Here is a 23,591-nt window from a genome sequence, read left to right as displayed (position 1 = left end):
ACAGGCTTAAAGGTCAAGTCCACCTCAGAAAAATTTTGATTTGAATCAATAGAGAAAATTCAGACAAGCACAATGCTGAAAATTTCATCAAAATCGGATGTAAAATAAAAAAGTTATGACATTTCAAAGTTTCGTTTATTTTTAACAAAATAGTTAAATGAACTAGCCAGTTACATCCAAATGAGAGAGTCAATGATGTCACTTACTCACTATTTATTTTGTTTGGTTTTTTTTTGTAAGCTTGATAAAGTTGATACTGAAGATGATCCCGGTAATTCTTCGTTGGCCGCAGAGGTGTCACGCGCGTTAAACATTCCCCCATAGACTTGTGTGTTAAAATGGCACTTTTGAAAAATTCATAAAAAATAAATGTGAAATTAGAGGGTGGAATGTTTACTTACTTACTTCCAGGATACTGCCCAACTCCCCTAAAAGGGGTCAAACGGGCAGGGTTTAGGGTGCGCTGATGGTCGTTACGCGGAGGTGAGAGGCGATGCTTAGTATTGATTTTGGTTTAAGTACTTCTGGATTGTTACTTTGAATTTGTCTTTGTCGAGAATTGATTTGATTGAGTTTGGCAAGTTGTTCCAGTCAACAACAGAACGTGGTATAAAAGAAAACTTATAGCAGTTTTTGTTAGTTGCAATCGGAATAAAGCTATTTGTGGTTGCAGTATTACGCAGGGTTTTTTTTGGCCGGGTGCAGGGTGGATCGCAGCGGCACGGCGAGCTGGCCCGACATTGCCTGCTGGAAGATTGATACCCTTTTCATAAACCTATCCTCCAATTAGCCGCCTAAGAGTAATGCGGATAATTCAATAAAAATTGCGTTCATAAACTCCGAAAATAAGCCGCATTATTTTTACGAGCGCCCGTAATGAAAAAGGCGGATAATCGCCATGACAACTGGACACGCCCCCTCCGATGCGGTTGTGTTGGAAAAGGGTGACCTTGTGACCGCACCATGGCAATTATCCGCATTATTTGGAAATGCGTTCATAAACTCAAAATCTTGTCCCGATGCTGCTATTATGCGGATAATAGCAGCATCAGAGTAATGCGGATAACTCTTGTCCTCCTCCAATTTTACGACCAAATTATGCTGCTATTAGCCGCCTAATTCATTTTAATGGGGTTTATGAAAGGGGTATGACATTCGGTTTGCTTTCCGTCTCTGTTGAAGAGACTCTATTTTGAGTGTCTTCTTCATATCAGTTACACTACATTTTCTTTCATACTTTCCGTTGATAAAACGAACTGCCCTATTCTGGATTTGCTCTAATTTATTGATGAGTGTTTGAGTATGTGGATCCCATACTGATGAACAATAGTCAAGTATTGGTCTGACCATTGTCTTGTACGACATTTCCTTGACATGTGATGGACAAGAATGCAAGTTCATTCTCAGGAAACCAAGTATTCTGTTTGCCTTGGAGCAGACTCTGTCTACATGAGAATTCCATGAAAGATGATTACTTATATCTACACCCAGGTACTTATGGGTTTTGGTTTCTTCCAGTACAGTGTTATATAAGGTGTAATTATACTTCAGGGGGGTTCTAGCATGAGAGATTCGCATGACATAGCATTTTTTAGCATTAAAGTCCATCTGCCACTTATTTTGCCAACATGTTAGTTTATCAAGGTCACTCTGTATTCTCTCGGAATCGTTTACTACCATTGGATAGGATATATATCTGGCATTCCATATCTCACCAGGAAAGGGTACCGTAGCCAGCTCATTTTAAAAATAAATCGCCATTTATGAAGATAACTATGAATGGATCAAATTCATCGACTGAAACAGTAAAATAGCCGTAATTAGTCCGCCAGTCAAAAAAATAGTTCCAAGTCACTTTTTATCATCCCAATTTGGGCGAAGGAAGTTCAGTGTTAGATTTTGAATCATATGATAACAATGATACATAAGATTTATATAGCGCACTTTCCATCTTGATTAGATGCTCAAGGCGCTTCAGAGCAGAACGACAAAGACTATTTACATATACATGTAATACATGTCTGAACAATCAGTCAATGTCTATCAAAAACACTTTTATACAGGTATGTTTTCAGGTTGCCCTTAAGGTGGTCACTGAAGTCTGGGTTTTCAAACTGTGTGGGAGAGAATTCCACAGGCAAGGCGCTGCATGAGCAAAGGCCCGCTCCCCGCATGATTTCTTAGCAACTGGAATTTGTAAGAGATTAGATGATGAGGATCGTAAATTTATTGAGGGTTGGTAATGATGCATCAAAGACCTATTGTAACTGGGGGAAGTTCCATTGACTGTATGAAAAATCAAAAGAAGCATTTTATTCATACATTTTTGTCAATCAGCAACATCAAATTGAAAAAAAATTCGAATGGGTTGGGTCGAACCATTTGCTGGTAGGTCCATGGTCGAACGAATATCTTGAGCCCTCCTGGGGCCCGTTGCAGAAAGAGTTGCAATCAATCGCAACTCTAAAAATCATGCGCAACTTGATTTTCAACCAATCAACAGCGCGCATTTGGGACTTGCGATTGATTTCTTGGCTTGCGTTTAAACGCAACTCTTTCTGCAACGGGCCCCTGATGTAATTAGGCTCATGGCACCCAGAACAAACTCCATCCTCCTCCGGGGCCCAGCCCGCGGGTGCTTCTGCCGAGCTAGCCCCGCTTTGGTTCACCAGCTTCATGGTCTGTTTTGAGAAACGTATGGATACTCGCATTGAAGCCCTTGTTTCCACTCACGTCGCCGAACTTTCTGCAAGAATTGACGTCCAAGATGAGAAAGTAAGCTCATGTAACTTACTCGAATCTGACTTGATGGAGAGGGTAGAAAAACTGAAAATTTAGAAGGAAAAACTTAGTTGGAAATTAGATATGACCTTGAAAATCGGGCACGTCGCAACAATCTAGTGTTCTACGGTTTCCCGGAGTCTGTCTTGAGAGAGGTCCTAGAAGAGTTTGTAGGATTGCCTGCCAGTGATCTCTGCTTCAAACAGTGTCACCGGACCCCAACAACGACAACAGCCAGTCATGAAAAGGACATCCTTTTTACGTGTTTTTTTGGTCGCGCATGGTATCCACTCGTCAATGTAAGTGCCCCCCCCCCCCAGGCCATCACGGTAAATGCACACCTCCACAACAGGTCCATACATGTACATAAAATCATACTGCAGTGCTGAGGATCTGATGAGCCGTCCAAGGATGGTCCATATTGCATTTTCTTCCTTCCTTACTAAGGAAAAGGTGCGACAGACCTGCATTAGCAAGCTTAAGTCATCTAAATACAAGGATAGGAATCTGTTTGTGTCAGACGACTTTTCTAAAAAGCTTCTAGAAAGCCGTAAAGGCAAGATGGATGCCCTCCGAGAATTGAAGAAGCAGGGGAAAAGACATTCTTCTTATTTCCAGCAAAACTAGCCTATGGGGGGATTTCTCTGGAAAGCTGCACATTGTTTGAGATGACTGTATTAACCTTTTACCTGTTTCTATCTACCAAGGTCAAGGTTTTGATAATGGATAATATCCGTTCGTAGAATTAAAGGACTTACATCTACTCTACCTTCTGTTTTTGAATTTGATCCTTTTTTGCCTAGTTTTTATGTTTTTGTATATTGTAAAATGTTGACTTTGATGGCCATATCTTCCTTGTCTTATTGCAAGAATCATTGTATTTTTCAATAGGCCTACTTTTTCGAGGTTGATATTCCTGACTTAGGGGGTTCTTTTTTCCCTATTTGAGAAATAAGGATAATGTATTTATATATATATATATATTTATAAGTTCAGCTCCATGTTGTTACATTCATTTAGTTTCATATTTGATTTTTGTCCACTGAACAAAAAAAGAAAGAATGACAAGTTTTATTTTTTTCTGATTTGATGGATTTTAGACCCTTTAAGTTACATCCTTTCCGGATTTCGGTCTGTTTTGTGATTGCTGCATCATGCCATGGTTTGGGCGCTTTGTAGGGCTGGCCTTGATTTGAAGCCCTCTTTTTCATCTCGCGCTTTTGTGATTCTCTTCTTTTGGTTGTATCTAATTTTCTTTTTTTATTATTTTTTGCCTGCATTGTTATGCTTTTTATTTTCCTTTTGTTTTTCTTTTTTTCATGTTGTGATTATTTGTTTGAAAATTAAATGCATGGTTGTTGTTTTTTCAGTCCGTATTGAGTATTTTGATGTAACACAACAAACAATATTTATAGTGTGGTATTTAAAAGACAATCTCTATATTTTTCCAATATGGATATAAAGCTTCATACTTTTAATTGCCGTGGATTGCAAGACTTCCAAAAAAGAAAGAAAATATTTCATTATATGAAAAAAAAACTCAATATTGCATGGTGTTACTTTTTTACAAGAAACTCACTCAGACAAGACAGATGAGTTATTGTGGAACTCAGAGGGTTACATGATAACTAACATTGTATATTTTGAATAACAGGCTTAGTGCCCCATTTTTAAATGATACTGCACTGTATTGGTTATATGGTTGTAGACATCATATCCCATTTTTTCTTGCACCTTGTATCTCAGTCTCCTTGATATACTTGTTCGTTAAAAAACCTCCATAATTATGTCGTCTTGGATAACCAATTGTGTTTTTCAATCCTATGAATGGTCGTTTGGAAACCACTTCATAATCATAGCTTGTATATTTTGTTTTGTCTACTTTATTTACCAAATCACCTATCTTTGCATAGATAACACTGATATTAAGTAATCACTTTGCCACATCCCCTTTTTGGGGGGTGGGGGAGGATAAGTGGGTATGTTTTTTTTATTATTATTATGGTTGTTATTTTGTCTTTTTTGTGTAACTTATTTGTGTTTATGTGATTTCCAATCACCTAATCATTTGTAAATTTTTTGATTTATTTCAATTTGTTATAATAAAAACAGAATTAAAAAAAAATGTTACAGAGCAATGTTGCGAGACAACGTTGGAGCATTGTTGCTGGGCAGCGTTGAACCAACATTGTATACATAGTTGGACTATGTATTTAGCTAAATTTATAAATGTATCATTATTTCTACTTTTACTGAATAAAATTAATTAATTTTTTCTTGATTACAATCAGAATTGATATCCCGGCTATTTAAGGGTTAAATTTTTGTACCGAATTTTTGTACCTTGGTCGGCTGTGTCGAACGCTTCGGAAAAAATCATTAAAAGATTATTTTCATTTCGCTATTGGTGTAAATATCGACATACTTAGAGTTTTTGTTTATTAAGGCAAGGATAGCATCGGGTTGTGCTATGCTTTTCCTGAACCAAAACTGAGATTCTTGTCAGATGTCAGATTGCTGTATTCTTCACAAATCTTCTGTTCTATCATCACACTCTTAGAACTTGAATTATGTTTATCCTAACTGATAGATATCTAAAACAAACAAAACGTTGGAATGCAAACATATAGTACGCATATAGTGAGTCGAGTAACAGGCAGGGGGCAGTGTGCCCCCCCCCCCTCCCGTGTACAGTTCAAAGTGCTCTATCACCGAACCCCGTTGGACCTTTCCTGCGTTAATCTTTACACTAATACTGGCGTGGTGAGGCTTTTTATCACAACTAAGAAAAAATACAATAAGAGGAGTATAGAAATACGATATGTTATTCATAATGTAAAAATGTATTACATAATTAGAATTTTATTTTCAAATGGCCCAATGGCCGCACCCGACCAATATACAGCACTGGTGTTCGGAAGAAAGGGTTTGTGGCCATGGCCCCCAAAGTTCATTAATACCAAGAGCACTAAGGAGGATTGATGTTTTGCATGGTGGCACAAACATGGAGTAATGTGTGTGGCGCTTTGTTATACTGAAAGGAACAGGCGCTATGGATTGGGTTAGATTGAAGAAAAGATAGAAAAGGAAAAGAAAACAGTGTACGATGTGATGTTATTTTCTGAAAATCATTTCAATATCTATAACAAAGTTAGATTTTCATGAAAAGGAAAAGTTTTTGCTCGCTTGCTTCGATCGCTCACTCAACACTTTTGTTTAAAAGCATTTGCCACACGTGCCATACTGTGCCCCCTCCATTTCATGTTTTTTTTTCTACGCATCATGCTACTGCCGCAAAGAGCTTGGCGCTAACACTTGTGCACGATCATTAAAAATTCATGTTCACATCATAATTATGACTGGAAAATTTCCCCCCCCCCCTCCGGCCAACGACCCCTGCTATGCCGCTGTCATACATAATAACCTTTGTACTTTGACCACGGGAAACTCCGGTGGTAAGTTAGAGTGTATGCATGTAGGTCCGTTAACGAAGATCAGATATATGAAATTTACACATTAAAGATGATAATGTACACATTCCACATCTGTCGCATTCAAAAGTATTATTATTTTCAAAAATATGTCGCATTTTGTTTCACCTATTCCTTTTTCTCGACATATATCTTTTTAATAAACCTATTTAAAGGGAGACAAAATGATACGCCCCCTACTGTCAACCTTCCATCATCTTCAACTCACCATTGTACGGTTGTTTTACAATCATGCACTGATCCACTTGTTAATCGAATGCCATCATACATACCATCATGGGGGATGAGTGTGGTCCTGGATGTATTTCCTTCATCCGTAGACGATGGTGTTGGATTGTTACCATGGCAACGTTCCTCATGAATGTCTTCATAGTTGGTTTTCTCTATTCCTTTGGTATCATTAATATATCTCTACAAGAGGAGTTTGACATAGGAATAACAACTACAGGTAACAGTTATCTCTATCATAATTGTCACTTTTGACCTTCATTTCTCTGTATCTCGTATTAGTTATTTCTTGCAGTAGTTTTGGAGTAAATGTAAGCACTGGAGTCGTAACAGTTAAAAATTCCACCGATCATTCTATAGCGAATAATTCCGTATTCCCTTATTCATGTAGCGTTCCTCCAAATTCCTATCTATATACTTATTTCATCATCCCTAGCATCTTCTATATCTGCCTTTTTCTATATTAAATATTTTCTTCAATGTCATGACACATTCTTCAGGCGTAGAGGTTTGATTTGATTTGATTTATTTTATTTAAACTCGGCTCAGTTTCAGTTCAGTTTGGTTTTGTTTCCATATCTCATAAGATATCAAATACAATGTAACGTCCATTTAAAGACAGTAAATCATTAATGAAATAATACAATACATCACCATTATTCATAATAAATAAGACAAATGTTATACAATTGAACGTTCAGATTGCAGACAGATAATAATATCAATATGATGAGGATATGAAGGAAAAACTATCAAAAAGAAGAGCTTGTAATTCCCTATTAATGAAATTATAATTAGTTGTCGACTTGTTTTAATATCAATATCTTTTCAACAAGAAAAGAAAGAGAAAAAAAATCCTTTAAAAAAAACGAAATAAGGAGTGAAAAAACAGAGGGAGGTGGACTGAGAATAGTGAAATGGAACACTAAGGAGCCGAGGAATTTATGCTTAAAAGTATATATACATGTAGAATTGCGATCTTTAAAGTCGGTTAGTAGATCATTCCAAAATAATGGACCTGTGACAATAATTGTTTTATGTGGAAAAAGCTATAAAATTAAAACTTGTGGAAAGCCCTCGATCAGCCAATGGCTGGTTTTCAGACAGGCCGTGCAATGTACTAACAACATAAAGAATAACATCATAACAAAGTAAAATAAGTCAAGCAAAAACTTATATACAAAATCAAAGAGGGAGGATGAAACAAAACAAACAAAATCAAGACAGAAAAACAAAATCAAAACAGAAAAAACAAAAACACAATTGCAACAAAACAATTTTAAAAAGTTTGGTAAAAAAGGGATAATCAAGATCTCAGGACTTTTTTTTATTTCAGATTAAAATAAATTTAATTTAGATTTGGTAAAAATATGTTCTGCCAATGAATTAAATCAAGTATGGCAAGATTTAGGCTGCTATTTTGTGCAAAGTCTGTTTTGGGTGTTTTTAATACCTCGTCAACATTTGCTCTACGGCGGCCGTACGGCGAGTCGAAAACACCCGTTTTATTTTTTTTATTCAAACCTACCATATGTAGCTTTTACAAAACATGTTAAAACGGCTGTTTTCGACTCGCCGTACGGCCGCCGTAGAGCAAATGCGACCGAGGTATAAAGAACAAGTCCACCCCAACAAAAAGTTGATTCAAATAAAGAGAGAAAAATCCAACATGCATAACACTGAAAATTTCATCAAAATCAGATGTAAAATAAGAAAGTTATGACATTTCAAAGTTTCGCTAAATTTCACAAAACAGTTATATTCACATCCTTGTAAGTATGCAAATGAGGAGACTGACGACATCACTCACTATTCATTTTGTATTTTATTATATGAAATATGAAGTATTCCAATTTTCTCCCTGTTGTCGTGTGAAACAACGATGAATTCCTCCCTGAACATGTGTAATTAGCATTGTTTAATACTATATGTTTCAATCAAGTTGGTCCTTATTGTCAAATCTGTAAAAAATGAAATATCGTATAATTTAAACAATAAAAAACAAAAGAAATAGTGAGTGATGGACATCATCGATTGTCTCATTTGCATGTCACTGAGTTGTACATGTCACTGGTGAAAAATAAGCGAAACTTTAAAATGTCATAACTTTCTTATTTGACATCCGCATAATGATAGTTTGATTTTTCCTATATTTATTCAAATCAACATTTTTCTGCAGTGGACTTGACCTTTAAGTTTATTATATTGTTTGATTTACGGAGTGTGTGGGTAGAATGTTGCTTAAGACCAATCCTAATGTAATGTATAAAATACGGAAAAAGCTCATTGAATAACATAAATATTAACACAAGTGTATTTTTTTTCCATCTACAGACGATTGGTTCAGCATTCAATTTGGTGTATAATGCTGATGTGCTGAACAAGGAATCTACTTTGAGCACAATTCGAAGGACCATATTCTGCATTATAATGAGACGGTTAATGTGGGTTTTCCCTGCATTTCTCCAAATATAATAGTCAAAGTGGAGTAGAATAAGACATACAATGACGAAGCTGTATCTTGAGATAGATCATATGGTCTCACGCGTTTTAAACAGTATAGACTTAAAGTAATTTTGCTTTTCGTCTTGTCAATTTGGTCATTCCACGTCATATATTCATTTAGTACAACACCGAGATATTTACATTTTTCCATACGATTTATAGGAATTTATTTTGATTTGTACATTGGCAAACAGACGTTGTTTGCGTTTTGACGAAATGATCATAAAATTATATTCAAACTTACTTGCTCGATAATAACGAAGCCAATTGGCAATATTATTCAAATCTTCATTTATTTTACGTTCAAGTTCAACTGGGTCATTGCAAGCAAAATGTCATCGGCATATAGTGATAATTGGTTATATCATTCAAATACATTACAAAAAAACATCGGACCAAATATACTTCCTTGGGGTACTTCGCAAATTACCAAACGGGGCTCAGAACAATTTCCATTGATAACAGTCACCTGCTTACGCATATGAAGTAGTCTTTCACCCAGGCCCAAATTTGATCATCAATACCATATAAACGCATAGTGTCTACATTGATTCATTAATTTCATTACTTCAGCAATAATTTATATAAAGTTTGTTTCGTAATCTGTGGATACTTTGATTGAAGTAATGTTTTGTAATGTTGAATGTCTTTCACTAACTTCCGATTCTGTAAATTAGGGAGGAGTGTGTACATGAATACATCAAAATTCGAATTTCTGTTTGTACATTCATCAAAGGTAGCTCTACTTGAAACGGTGTATTGTGAAATATAGGATTTAATTTTGTTTTTTATTCGCAAGTAGTGTATATTAATCTGCATTGACATCTTGATTACTGTGTAATCATTACATTTTTATTGTTGAGTTGAAAATGAAATCAACAAAAATGAACTTGAAATGTCCGAACAAAAAGTCGATTAAATACATAAATCATCGAAATCGGAGGAAAGGGAAAGTCCAAATTCCTCTCAAATTCGCAAAACAGTTTTATGCACAATATTCCCCGCATTCACAAAGTAGAATATTTCCTCCTTTTTGCAGATTTGACAATGAATAACAGTAGGTTTCACAAATTGGCAATTCCAAATGTTCAAGGAGGGATTGAAAATAGTTTCACATCATAATGAGGATGACACTGAAATATTTCATATTTTCATAATACGAAAGAAATAGGGACATTTTAAGGACCGATTTTAGGAATTCATGAAGAGCAGACATATCTCACCAATCCACTAATGCGAACGTAATCACGGACAGGAAATGTTTCATATATAAAAGAAGACCTGAACATGGGGCAATCACCGTTTTAGTCATGTAAAAGAAGCACATGTCAACTACATAAAACAATGATAACTCAAGTGCTAGGAAATATATTTAGTTTATATAGACTTGAAACGGGATGTTTTAGTACACCAGGATTGTATATCTCGTTAAACAGACAATGCGAGCACCAGGAACAATGAAGACGTAGGCCCGTAATGTAACATAACATAATCATAATATAAAATAACATGATAATGAATAATATTTTCTTCTTTCCCACAACGTTTCCTTTCTCCCTCTTTTCTCATTTCCCCCTTTTTTATTTGATCAGCCGATGGGGGTATGTGCCCCCATGTCAACCCGTATTTACGCCACTGTATGTCCATATGGCAAATACCCTTCAATATTATTATCTTTTTTACCCCATGATGGTGTAATGGTTTTATTAGAGATTACATTCATTTTTTATGACATTCCATCTTAATCCCTTCCCAAAGACCCTAACATTGATGAATTGGAAGAAACGGGGGTTTCTCTTCAATGTTATAACAAGGACATAAATATTTCGTTCGGAAATGGTGAACTGGCTCTTTATATGCATTTTATGATTCAATAATATTGTTTTATTTGTTAAGCGGTATTTTAGGAAGAATTTTCACCAATAAATCAATTATCTCTTGTGATTTTTTTTTTCATTTCTTTCGTAAAAAGTGGGGGGATGTTAGTACAGGCCATCCCCCCCTCCTCGAAAAGTGGGGGGATATATCCCCCATCCCCCCCCCCCCCGGGATTTACGCCAGTGATAACTGTTTCGTGAAACCAATCGAAATTTAAAGACGTCATAACTTTTGTTTTTGTTTCATGAAATAAAATTTTCAGTGTTATGCTTGTTAGATTTTTCATGTACTCAAAATAACGGTTTGGACTCACCCTTTTTAAGGCATGCTACAGTTTAAAAAATAAATGAATACCCTCCCCCCCTTAGTATCAAATTAGGACTTATGATATAAAAATACTAGAGTGAAAAATAATAAGTGCGAGAAGCTACCCTTTTTTCTTTTTTTTTTCCTCCTATCAATATCAATGTCTCTTTATTTGAATTACTGTTAAAAATGATTTGATAATACTATATAAGGTTTGAAAGGATGGGCTTTTATCTCAAATTATTAGAAAGCTATCGCCGCTCAACCGCTGTATAAAATAAACTTTACAAGTGCTCATAGGGTGCCATATGCTGATAATTACACTTTTTTATAGACATGCCTGACTTTTTATCAAAACCAGCATGATCAGCATCGGATATGACTGGTCATACAATAGTTACCACGTTTACTTAGACCATGAATGAGCCAGAAATAAACCAATTGTTTAACCCTATCTAGCCCCCCCCCCCAGCGAAATTATTTTTCCTCATTGCACATGCGCACTATGATCACTATACAAATATCATGAATATTCATTAACGTGTCTACGATGATCGGAGAGACATGCTAGACGGTGATTTTAATTACCCCGGGATTTTACCGTGCTAATGTAGTCTCTCGAAAATTATGGAGTATACATTTTCGAAGAATTGATGAAAATTGATTTAAATGATATTTCAATCAGGTTCAAGTACGTCCTATGAGACAATGCTGAGTACGAAAACTTGTCACCGAGCTCGTGATTCATTTTGTCTTCACTTTCACAGTCTCATTCATGTGACGTGAATGTACATGTGCATTTTAGTGTAGATGATCGGTGCAAAATATAGCAAGAATTGTTCACACTATAGTACAAGCATGAAATTTGGCTGACGGGTAGACTAAATAGTGCTGAACAGTTTTAGCTGGGGGTGCCAACCTGATCTCTCTTTGTATAGCAATAGTTGCTAGGTAACTTATTTACCTTAGCAACCACAAATTTGGAAGTGTTATCCTAATTCTATATTTTGACTTCTAAGCGCCAATTTCACAATGACATATCAAGCAACATTCCAACCATGTATAGCAACAGTTGCTAAGCAACATAATTTTTATCTTCCGTAGAAACTATAGATAATATTCCTGAATACAACATTTAGACATAATATTTTAATGAGAATATGGTTAGAAAATTTGTCAAAGTATGAAACTTGGAATTCTAATAAATATCTCATAGTATACAAAAGAGTTCAGATACAGTCCAAAAAAATTATTTTAATGAGAATATGGTAAGAAAATTGGTCAAAGTATGAAATTTGGAATTATAATGAATATCTCATAATATACAAAAAGAGTTCAGATACAGTCCCCAAAATAATCTGCATAATAATCGTATATACGTTACAAACCTAATTTCGGTGTACATAATTTCATCATTTTTCTTCAAACTTTTTTTTACTCATACATGACACAGCTAACACAGAGAAAAAATCATTACTGGGTCATTAAATATGCTTACTATTAAACAATTATACAAGATCTCTCCTGTTATAAAAATGACACAGGGTATTGTAGTGGATGTGGCATGGGACACCGGCGAAGGGAAGCTGAAATTTTATTGATATGAACTAATCGCTTCATTTGGATGTAATGTCGAGTAATGCCCACACACTTACTTGTCAGTAAGGTTTTGATATCATTGACTGACTTGAATGTACAGTAGACCTGAAACAGCCTCAAGCATCATTGACTGTAAACTATGTTCCCTGTATATAGCATTGAAGCATTGTCAGCAGACCTGAAACAGCACAAGCGTCGTTGACTATACCTGTAAATATGTAACTAAGCCGGAAACGAAGCAGTACATTTGGTGATTATACAACAAAATCTTTTGAGAGAAATGAAGATCTCTGCCTTATCATGCTTATTGACACAAACTATACGCCGCATCCTACAAATCATGTAGACGAAGCAATAGACTGCAATATATTATATGTTGTAACAGGTCATCAACAAGTATGATTGGAAAATAGAAAGCAGTTTTAAGGTGTTGGTTTGGCTTCAAACCTGCTTGAGATTCTTTCATTGCCCATTATATTTCAGCATCTATTTTACTTAAGATTTAGAAGCAATACCACTGTATGCATCTTTTTTTATTTGATTATAATGCTGGGCAGTAGAGTCATTTGCATAATATACCGATGTCTTACAGCAATTCCTAGATGATGACGTTAAGTTAAGACTTTCTTGGTTAATCATAAGTAGGGGAAAGCAAAGCCACTGTGAACATGGTGAATCATGCATTATGTTTGACAAAGAATATTAGAGGCAACAGAGAAATACATGCAAAAATACATCCTATCAATGGAAAGATGAATTTTTCATCAATCGAAGTATAAGAAACATTTCTCCCCAAAGGAACATTATATTGCGAGACAAAGTGATAATGCCACCAGCAGAATCATTTCTATATGATCTAGACATGTCAAGAAGTATTGGAGGTATACATGTGGAAGGAAGAAGAATATCAGAACTAAATACTACTGTTCTGTGGCCGAGTATGGATAACGTCCAGACAACCTGATATTACAAGTGCTTCACATGTATGTGACAAAGTCAGCTGCGTATAGTCCTGCAAAATCTTTAAAGTCATGATAGATATTGAAGCTGCAGGATCTAACTCAAAACACTTGCAATCGGAACTGACAGGTCAAAATCAATTTCTGCAAGAGCTTTCAAGTGATGATAGATCACGGAGCTGCTGGATCCAGGCAAACACACCTGAAACAGAACTGACAGGTTCAAATCAACTTCTGCAGGATCTTGTCGTGATAGATCAATCATATAGCTGCAGGATCCAGGCCTCGAAATGGAACTGACCGGTCTAAATCAAGATCTTTCACGTCATGATAGATGCCAGAGCTGCAGGATTGATCAATGTTAAAAAAAACTTGGAATCGGAACAACAGGTCCAAATTAACTTCTGCAGAAGACACCATAGATCATGTAGCAGCAAGCCAACACGCCTGGAAAAGGAACTTTCACTTCATGATAGATCCCGGAGCTGCGCAGGATTGATCTAAGTCAAAACACCTGGAGACGGAAATGACAAGTCAAAATCAACTCCTGCACGGAGCAATAGGTCTGGAAACAGCAATTAGTAATATCTTCCTTGTAGGCTACGGAAGGGATGGGTAAAACCAAGGCCTTTCAAGCGACCGACTATACTGTTAGCAATGTATAAAATGGTATCTATGCAAGCACTCATTTGGAAAATTACATTCTGGCGATATTTTGGTGTTTTAAATTATTTTGAAATCAGTTGACTGAATCAATTCTTGGCGGTAGTTCTTTCACCTCTCCAAGATCAGAGATGTTTAAGTTAATTATGAGAACCCTTGACCTCCTGGTCAGCTCTTGTAACCGTTCTTCTACAAGAGTGACCTCTCGTTCAATATTTATTTTGTGGAATTCATTCCAAGGGCATTTGTAGATATACAGGGTCAAAAAAGTGATAAGTAGGGCCTCCTTGGAAAATAGGTAGCTACAAATTTAATGTCAATGGTTTCTCGACCTTTGATTCTTGATAATACAAGACAGTGTCGATCAATTCTACCTTTATTGTCAGTCGGTCAGATAAGTAATCATGAGGTCTATTACCATTCATTGATAAGCATGTATCTATACATGTATAGTAATAAAAAAAAAACATTAACAAATAACCCTTTACTATGAGAGACGCCAAATGAATTGATCAATCATTAATTTTTTAACATAATTATGTTTAAGTTAATTCCTGATAAATATGGTTTCCAAATAGAGAAAGATTGGTTTTAAGGTGAATTTTCTAATATGCAACAAGTATCATTATGCCAATGATATGGACCCCATGGACACATGATAGACACCGTTTTTTTTTAAATATAAACCATATCATGAGGTAGTTTAATTTGTGCAAGGTTTTACGTTTTTAAGCATCTACTAGTACGAGTACTTCTTAAACGCATTGATAATCTTACCATACGGCCTTTAACAAACGGTTGCAGAAAACATGTTACTTAGTAATTGGTACTTATCATGGGCGGATAAACATGGTGTGCATGTTCCTGGGTTGTTGTGATTAATGTATCACTGCTTAAGTAGAAAATATGTGGTGGCTCACAAATATTATAATCATAAAAACACCCTATATTGGTTATTGAGGAAATATTCGAAATCTTTGGTGCTGTTGAAACATTCATAACATAAGTAATCTATGGGCCAAAATTAATTTCTGAGCTTTTCTGAGTAAATTATAATGATCTGAACTATGATATACTATTGTTGCTATCGAAAGGGACCCTTAGAAACCGTTGCTATGAATGAATGGATCAAAACTGTTGTGATACAGAGAAATATGCTTTAGATAAAAATTAATGTGACATAATGCTTGTAAAACTGTTCTTCAAACCCAATAAAGCTTGATTACTCAGGTAAATATGTTACCTAGTAACCGTTGCTATATTTGGGAAACTCACGTTGGCACCCCCCGCTAAGGATGTTTAGGATAACTTACTCTACCTTTGTGCCAATTTTCATGCTTGTACTGGTTTCCGAACATTTTTTCACTGGTCAATCACCTAGACTATTTGCTATCTGTTGTTCTCACGGGATTGTCAGCTCGATGTATCCAATTTGCTTGATACGGATTGGCTCCGATCGATGTAACTTCAAATCTATTTATGATTTTGTTATTTGGAAATTACAATATCAACATCACTCCCTCTCTTTTTTTCTCTTCCCTTTTTTTTCTCTCCATTTCATGAGTGTCATTGGTATTCCTGGTGGGGGCTGACTGACACAAATATTGTTTTCTCTGATGGCTTTTTTTCTTTTTTTTTTTTGGGGGGGGGTCATTGGCATTATGAATCTATTTTAATGTTAATTTTTATTTATAATGAGACCATTATTTCAGAAACCGTTAGATACAGATGGAGCGAGAAAGAAAGTCCAGGCCAGGGTAAACTAAAATGTTCATGTTTATGTTATAGGCCTACATGGCATTATCTTTTTGAAAATTGCCCTTCACTGCAACTATTAAGTGCATAGGGTATATACCCCGTTCATTTTACCACATTATGAGTATCGATCACTGATTTATTTGGGCCCTATTTATTTATGTATTAAGGACCCCAAAATTGAGAAAATTAGGAATGGAAAAGAAAATTGTGCAATTTGATAAATAGGCCCTATTTTAAAATAACGTATGCAAAAATGTCGAAAAATTACGAAATTAGATTGTAAACTTTGTGCTTTGCTTATTTGTAGCTTTAAATAAATTTTGCCCTGTTCTCCATGCCTGGCCCTAAAAAATTGAGACCCGCTAAAGGCGTACCCCCCCCCCCCCTTTCAGCCCACTTGGATCAGCCTGTTGGATTTAATTCCTTTTGCCATACCTTTTTGGGTCAAAATTATAGGATGTGGAAGAGCATAAAGATTCATTTCTTCCGGTATGAATACTTGACATTAATTTGATCTGATTTATCAAGAGGCTTAATCGATATTACCAGATTTAGAAATGGAAAATGCATGAAGTGACTTTTTGAAAAAGTATTATTGTAGGCCCTTATTCAAATCAGTAATTATACTAATGACCGATATTACATAAAAGTTCCAAAGCGCTGTTTTACACAATGAAATAGAAAATTACATGAGAAGTTTCCGTGTTTATCCATTATTTTTTTTCTTCATTTTTTATCTCGTTCTTTAGGAAAGGACGAGATAGGATACGGTCATACGTTCATATATATATATATATATATATGTATATATGTATATATATATACTGTATATATATATATATATATATACTGTATATATATATATATATATATATATATATATATATATATATATATATATATATATATATATATTGTAAAGAAATGGATGAAGAGAACAATGGTAGACGTAGCTTAAATCAAGGTTCCCCAGAGCTATCTACCCTTTGGAAAAATTGGTTATGCCGAAAAAATGTCTCTGCCGGGAATCGAACCCGGGCCCCCAGCTTTGAACGCCGGTGCCTTAACCACTAGACCACAGAGACGGGCTAGTGGATAGGCCGACCGAGATCCGATTGACCGTCAGAAAGACAGATTTTCGACACTATACCAATTACCTTTGTCGGGTGAAGGTGGGTTTTGAACAATTTTGAACAATTTTGTACATGTATAGCTTCACACATTTGTATATACTTTCTCACATACGTGTACTGTATCGAAGCAATAGCTTTGATCTAGCTGAGGCATGACGGCTTGTCATTGTTCAAAACCCACCTTCACCCGACAAAGGTAGTTGGTATAGTGTCGAAAATCTGTCTTTCTGACGGTCAATCGGATCTCGGTCGGCCTATCCACTAGCCCGTCTCTGTGGTCTAGTGGTTAAGGCACCGGCGTTCAAAGCTGGGGGCCCGGGTTCGATTCCCGGCAGAGACATTTTTTCGGCATAACCAATTTTTCCAAAGGGTAGATAGCTCTGGGGAACCTTGATTTAAGCTACGTCTACCATTGTTCTCTTCATCCATTTCTTTACAATATTTAAATAAAAGAGTTGCCAAAGCTGTTGTACATGTATAGCTTCACACATTTATATATATATATATATATATATATATATATATTCATATATATATATATATTTATACACACACACACACCTCCAGAGGATTGCCGTGATAAGAAATTTTAAATTTTGTTTTATCATGTCTGTAGGTTGGGTTCCCACTATTGCAACAGGACTAAGTCTCATAGGGGCTGTACTGGCGGATGAAATCATCAAGAAGACTTCTCATCAGCTAGTCGCGTTCATGGGAGTATCTCTATGCTTTAGCGCCTGTCTCGTCACCTCAGTGATGCCCATCTATCCTCCGATGATATTTACGTTCGGAATTTTATATGGGTTCGGTTCGGCCTTTTCCGTAACATCAGGAATGGTTGCCATTGTTGACTGGTTCCCGAAAGACTCCTGTTCGAGAGCAACTGCTGTGGCAGTAGCTGGAACCTCGGCTGGTAATTTGAACTTCAGTTTTACTCAGACCCGGGGGGCACTTACATTGACGAGTGGATACCATGCGCGACAAAAAAAAACACGTAAAAAGGATGTCTTTTTCACGATAGGGCACGTTACGTACGTAACGTGTAAAGGGTGTCAAAAAAACAAAAATAGTGAAATTTCGCAATGAAAATTACGTGTTTAGGGTCGAATTTGCGGGGATGATTAAACAAAATTAAAATGTTTTATAAAGAATATCCTTTTTGCCCCAACACTTCGTGTTTAGAGTCCGATTTGCGCGAGGTGTAGAAAGTGGGGTCGTACTAAACCAAATAAGGTAAAGCCGACGACCGAAGGACCCGTAACAATAAGACATTCCTGTACTTGTTTAGGGGTTCATTCCAGAGAAGTATCATTTTGTTTCCAATACTTGTTAAGGGTATAGGGTTCACACGCCAGTACTTGTTAAGTGGTGCACTTTCAGAATATGGAAATTACGTGTTTAGGGTGCTTTTCGAGACTCCATGGTCGCGCATGGTATCCACTCGTAGATGGAAGTGCCCCCCCGGTACTCAGACCATCTCATCTACATGCATATTAGGTATTTTATTTGTATTTTTAAATCGAGTTTGTTAATGCAAGTATAGTCCATTCTTTTCTTTTTACATGGACGTTATATCTATGAAGGGAAAGTGCCGCCTCCCAAAAAAAATAAAATAACAATGACAATCATAATAATAATGATGGTAGTAATGATGATAGCAATAATAATGATAATAAAATTTTTCATAATGAATATGTACAAAATAAATAAATAGATTATAATAATTGACACCCCCCCCCCCCTCTCGCTCTCTCTCTGTCTCTCTATAAGGCATGCTGGTGTTCAACCCGATCACATATAAGCTCGTGTCAGATGTGGGATGGCGTAACACTTTGAGAATAAGTGGCTTTATTCTTCTTGTCGTTGGCTATGCTGCAAGCGCAACTTTCTCCAAACCTGTCAAGGAATCTCTTGAATTAAAACAACCTGCTGAAAACCCAGAAACAAAAGCTTCTCTTCTCAAAACAACGAACGCAACTTGTAAAAATGCCATCTCCATGGGCCCTAAGAAGTCTTCGAACATATCTTACGTAAACAAACTTTCAAGAAATCCTTACGACTTGTTGCTATTTCCTGAATTTTGGATGATGTTCTTTGGAATAGTTATTTCAGCAATGTCCACATCTCTTTTCTTTTTTTATTGGGTAAGTAGCAAAGATTTATACATTTTTATATGAAGAGAACTAATTAGCCTAACTCATGATGTGACTGAGTCAATTATAATTGCCCCGCGGTAAGTGAAGGAACCTTGACTAAGATGAGATGAGAAGTATTTGATGATGATAATGGTGGTGATCATCAGGGCAGGGAGAAGAGTGCTTCCCCCCCCCCCCTCCATGCTTGAAGCACTAAAAAGTGTCCTTTTTACCCAAGATAAATATACCTTACAGTGCCCCCTTTTTTATCTTCGACATGTTAGAATGCCCACTCTCGTATACCAAATAAGTTGCTCTTTCTAACCGCTCTTTTCATGCCCGATATACATTCGTTTTCCTGATAAAGCGTTCCACTCTCGCAAGTGCATCTTTTAAATCGAACAGTCCCTTTTAGATGTGTTTCTTGCCTCATTTATACTGTAAAAAATGAAATGCTAATGTAGCACTTATAGTGATTGTATAGTGACTGCACTACGAGTGCTGAGTTTCTAGTTCAAATTTGAATGACTAAATCAGCACTCGTAGTGCAGTCACACAATACAATCACTGTAAGTGCTAAATTAGCACTTCAATTTTTTACAGTGTAGCTCATTTTTTCACAAGGAATTCCTTTTCTTCAGTGTGCCCCTTGCCCAATTTGAATATGCCCTTATTTTCCTCTGATAAATGCAACTTTTCTTTTCCAGTTTCTCCAAATTTTCAATCTGTCAATGTAAAGTAATTGCAATTAGCACCGTTTTCTTTCTGCATAGGCAGTGGAATCGATAGAGGCAGGGGACACCCTTGACCCTAAAATTTCCCATACAGCAAAAACACTTATTTAAAAAAAGATAACGCTCTTGATAATGTAACGTTTCTTTTTAATCGTTTTCGTTTCTAAAGTTTATTCTCTTATATTTGGTATGTATGTCTTCTCGTCAAGTATTTCCATTCTATTCATTTTCTGTTTTACGCCGCTCAAAGGCCACATACATGTATATATTACACAAAATACAGAATTGGATGAATTCTATCTAACATACATGTCATACCTACAGAGGGCATTAAGTTAGTCTCTCACCATACAGTGCCCTTGGGAGGCCGAAATTGCTCTCTCCATCATTTTTCTGTGATAACATGATCCTATGATGTTCTCATCAATCGATAAAAGGGATCTTTCGTGAGGGAATTTTCCGACGATGATTTTCTAGTAATTAGCGCCAGAATAGACCACTAAGCAAGTTCTACTACTTAGGATTTCAACCCCCCCCCCCCTCATTCTCTCTCTCTCTCTCGGAATACATAGCTTGCATGCATATATACTTGAGATTTAATATTCATAAATATCCTTCAAGAAGGGTTTGTTCAACATACATTACCACGAAAAAACAGCTACGTCAGGCAATAACTTAATCTGATGGTAAATATATATGTTCTTCAGAGTGGGTGTATATAGTGCCTATTTTCCCTGTGCCCCCCAATTTCAACTTCCTCAGCCGCCCCTGATGATGATTTTGATGATGGTGATGACGATGTTGTATTGTGGATGATGAAATTAAATAAAAACTGGGCTGTGTTGACATCAGTTTTCGTTTATATTGTAGAACATATTCATATTCAAATCAAAGTAAATCATGAGACTGAAACAATTATCTATTTTTCTTTATTTCATGATATCCTTTAACCATGAAATTATAACAGGACTTTCTGTACTTAAATTTTTTTTTTTTAAATATAATGTGGCAAACTTATAGTTATATTTAATACGATTACATTCTTCCATCAGCTATCAAATGACATAGCCGGAAAGGTTATCTGATCATTTTATGTTACTTAAATTACATAGATCTAAAGCATTTAGGCATTTATCCTCTTTTGCTTTGATATTTATTCCTCAAATATTTATATTCTTGTACTACTGTCTTGTCTAAAGAATGCATTGTCAGTCTGTCAGTAAGTTTGCGGGCAGGACAAGACTTTAGCCTATGCTATCTCAGGTACCATGAACTTAAAAGCGCTTCGATCCAGACCTCTCTATCCAGCATGGCTGTCCTCATTTCATTAATCCTATCAAGGCCTGAGTCTTTCTTCAAGACTTATCCCTCTTCTCGCTGTGCCTTGTTCAGGCTCCCAGAGGATGAGAGGATTTGTTCAGCATTGAATATTGTACTTCTAGTATGGGTGGCAGCGGCATCTGTCTAACTGAGAAGGTAACCAATTTTCATAAAATCGGAGGGAAATTGTCTTGCTTAGCATCAGGGTCTTTTGAAAAATATTGCAGGACATTTTTGGTGGTGGGGAGTAGCCGCCAGATGTAACAAATGAATTCATAAATCTTAAGGGGTCTGAACTTGTACACTATCGTGATGTAAGTCTGTTAACAATGTATTATCTCGATGTGTTAAGTTTCACTCACCCTTCAGACCTTTCACGTTTGTATGTGTTGAAATCCAAGATTCACCAAAACTTCTTCATGCAGATGTAGAAAGGGGTTTATGGGTGGTGGTTAGGTGGGGTAGGGGTCGTGGAGGGGAAAGGGGCCTTGAGGAAGAACACATGGAGAAATGACAAAAGCACCCCCCAAAAATGATAATAATAATAATGGGAAATAAAATAAATAGATAAATAAATATAATAAATAAAAATTAAAAAATAAATAAAAATAAATGAATAAGTAAATAGACAAGAACTGGGGGAGCTATGGTGTATGCCGGTGGCCTAAAAATTGTCTACAATGGAGGTGTTCCCCATCTTTATTAGCCTATAATCTAGGCGGAAGCTGCAGTTATTGTCTTTGCTGTTATGCTGAACGTAAGCGATACGTTTGATCTGGCGAAGACTAACGCATTGTGGCGGCGTTTGTCGGTTGGTTTGAGTTTATTGTGGTGGTGGCGCTTTCCATCTATATCCGATGATTTCCGCCAGGCTAAGCGAGAGGGATTCCACCCTCACCTGTACAGCTCTCCTCATTCGATTTTGCTACTCCACATTTTCGCTGTGCAACGCGAACGGACTTTACGACGGTATATATCGATTTTGAAAGAGACTTTTTATTTGGGCCCGTCGCAAAACACTGTCCTGTAATGCAAGTTGTGACATGATTTTTTTTTACGTTTCGCATCCGCAACGGAAACATTCAATCTGCGTTTCGTGTGCAAATTTCGATCTGGTTGCTACTGTATGGTAACAGCGATATATCCGATTAAAGACGAGCTTCCACGGTCACATTTGGTTCTTCCCAGAACTCGAGGGGTCGCCCGGGGGGGGGGGCATTTCCATTGACAAGTGGATACCAGGCGCGACCATGTGTAAGAAGGGATATCCTTTTCAAGAGTTGGCACGTTACGTATATGTAAGGTTATGAGGGTGTCAAAAACGATATACTTAAAAAGGGATATATTTTGTTAGGAAAGGTACGTATTTTCGGTCAATTTTCCAAAGCTTGTTAAGGGATCATTTTCATAATCTGGAAAAGACTTGCTTCCCTTGTTTAGGGTGCTTTCGAAATCCCATGGTCGCGCCTGGTATCCACTCGTCAATGGAAGTGGTCCCCTGAAAATTTGAATCTAATCCCCCATTTCGGGAGAAAGAAAAAAATAATGCCCATCACATTGTGTGCTAAATTGCTTGTACTTTTTCGTTTGTTCAATTTTACTACTTTTTAGGGATGATGAGAACTCCTAGAAAGAGTGTAGAATATTATTTTAGGAATATTAAAGGGGTTTTTTTAAAGGCAAGACAACAGGTGATCATGATTCCTGTTCTTAACACATCAATAAAAATGCAATGTCTAATGACATGGTATTACCGTTTTTCTGCTATATATTTCACTGCCCCTATACAAAAATACACCAGCCAACACCAAAAGCAAATACCTTTATCTTTTGGCATGGCCGCACCGAAACTTCCCACCCGGGACGCGAAATAATTTTTCCCACCGCAGTTGTGGAACCAATATGAATATTCATGACTTGCGTCGTCGGAATAAGAATACGCATGCGACTCGACGTAGCCAGACATGGACTTGATCTATCATTGATGTGGCACCAAGGCAGTTGAGCAATGATAAATGTTCAAGGTTGCAATCCTAATTTTCACTTCCAGTGTAGATTGGAGTTTGTAAATATAAAATGATTATACGATATCCACAAATCC

General features: G+C 36.4%; 1 protein-coding gene across 2 annotated transcripts in view; it reads left to right on the top strand.

The window, feature by feature from the left end:
- Positions 1-1,163: 1,163 nt before the first annotated feature.
- Positions 1,164-23,591, top strand: part of LOC121409992 (monocarboxylate transporter 13-like) — a 50,842-nt gene continuing 28,414 nt past the window's right edge. The window contains exons 1-3 of one of the 2 annotated variants that reach the window (XM_041601792.1): positions 1,164-1,491; positions 17,918-18,214; positions 19,072-19,445. In XM_041601792.1, coding sequence (XP_041457726.1) covers positions 1,380-1,491; positions 17,918-18,214; positions 19,072-19,445 — 783 coding nt within the window. In that variant the 5' untranslated portion in view covers positions 1,164-1,379. Of the gene's footprint in view, positions 1,492-6,397; positions 6,721-17,917; positions 18,215-19,071; positions 19,446-23,591 lie in introns of those variants that run through there. The other variant, XM_041601791.1, reaches the window with a different exon arrangement.

This window comes from Lytechinus variegatus, chromosome 3 (assembly GCF_018143015.1).
Source record: "Lytechinus variegatus isolate NC3 chromosome 3, Lvar_3.0, whole genome shotgun sequence".
Taxonomy (NCBI): domain Eukaryota; kingdom Metazoa; phylum Echinodermata; class Echinoidea; order Temnopleuroida; family Toxopneustidae; genus Lytechinus; species Lytechinus variegatus.
This window is presented reverse-complemented; position numbering and strand designations above follow the sequence as displayed.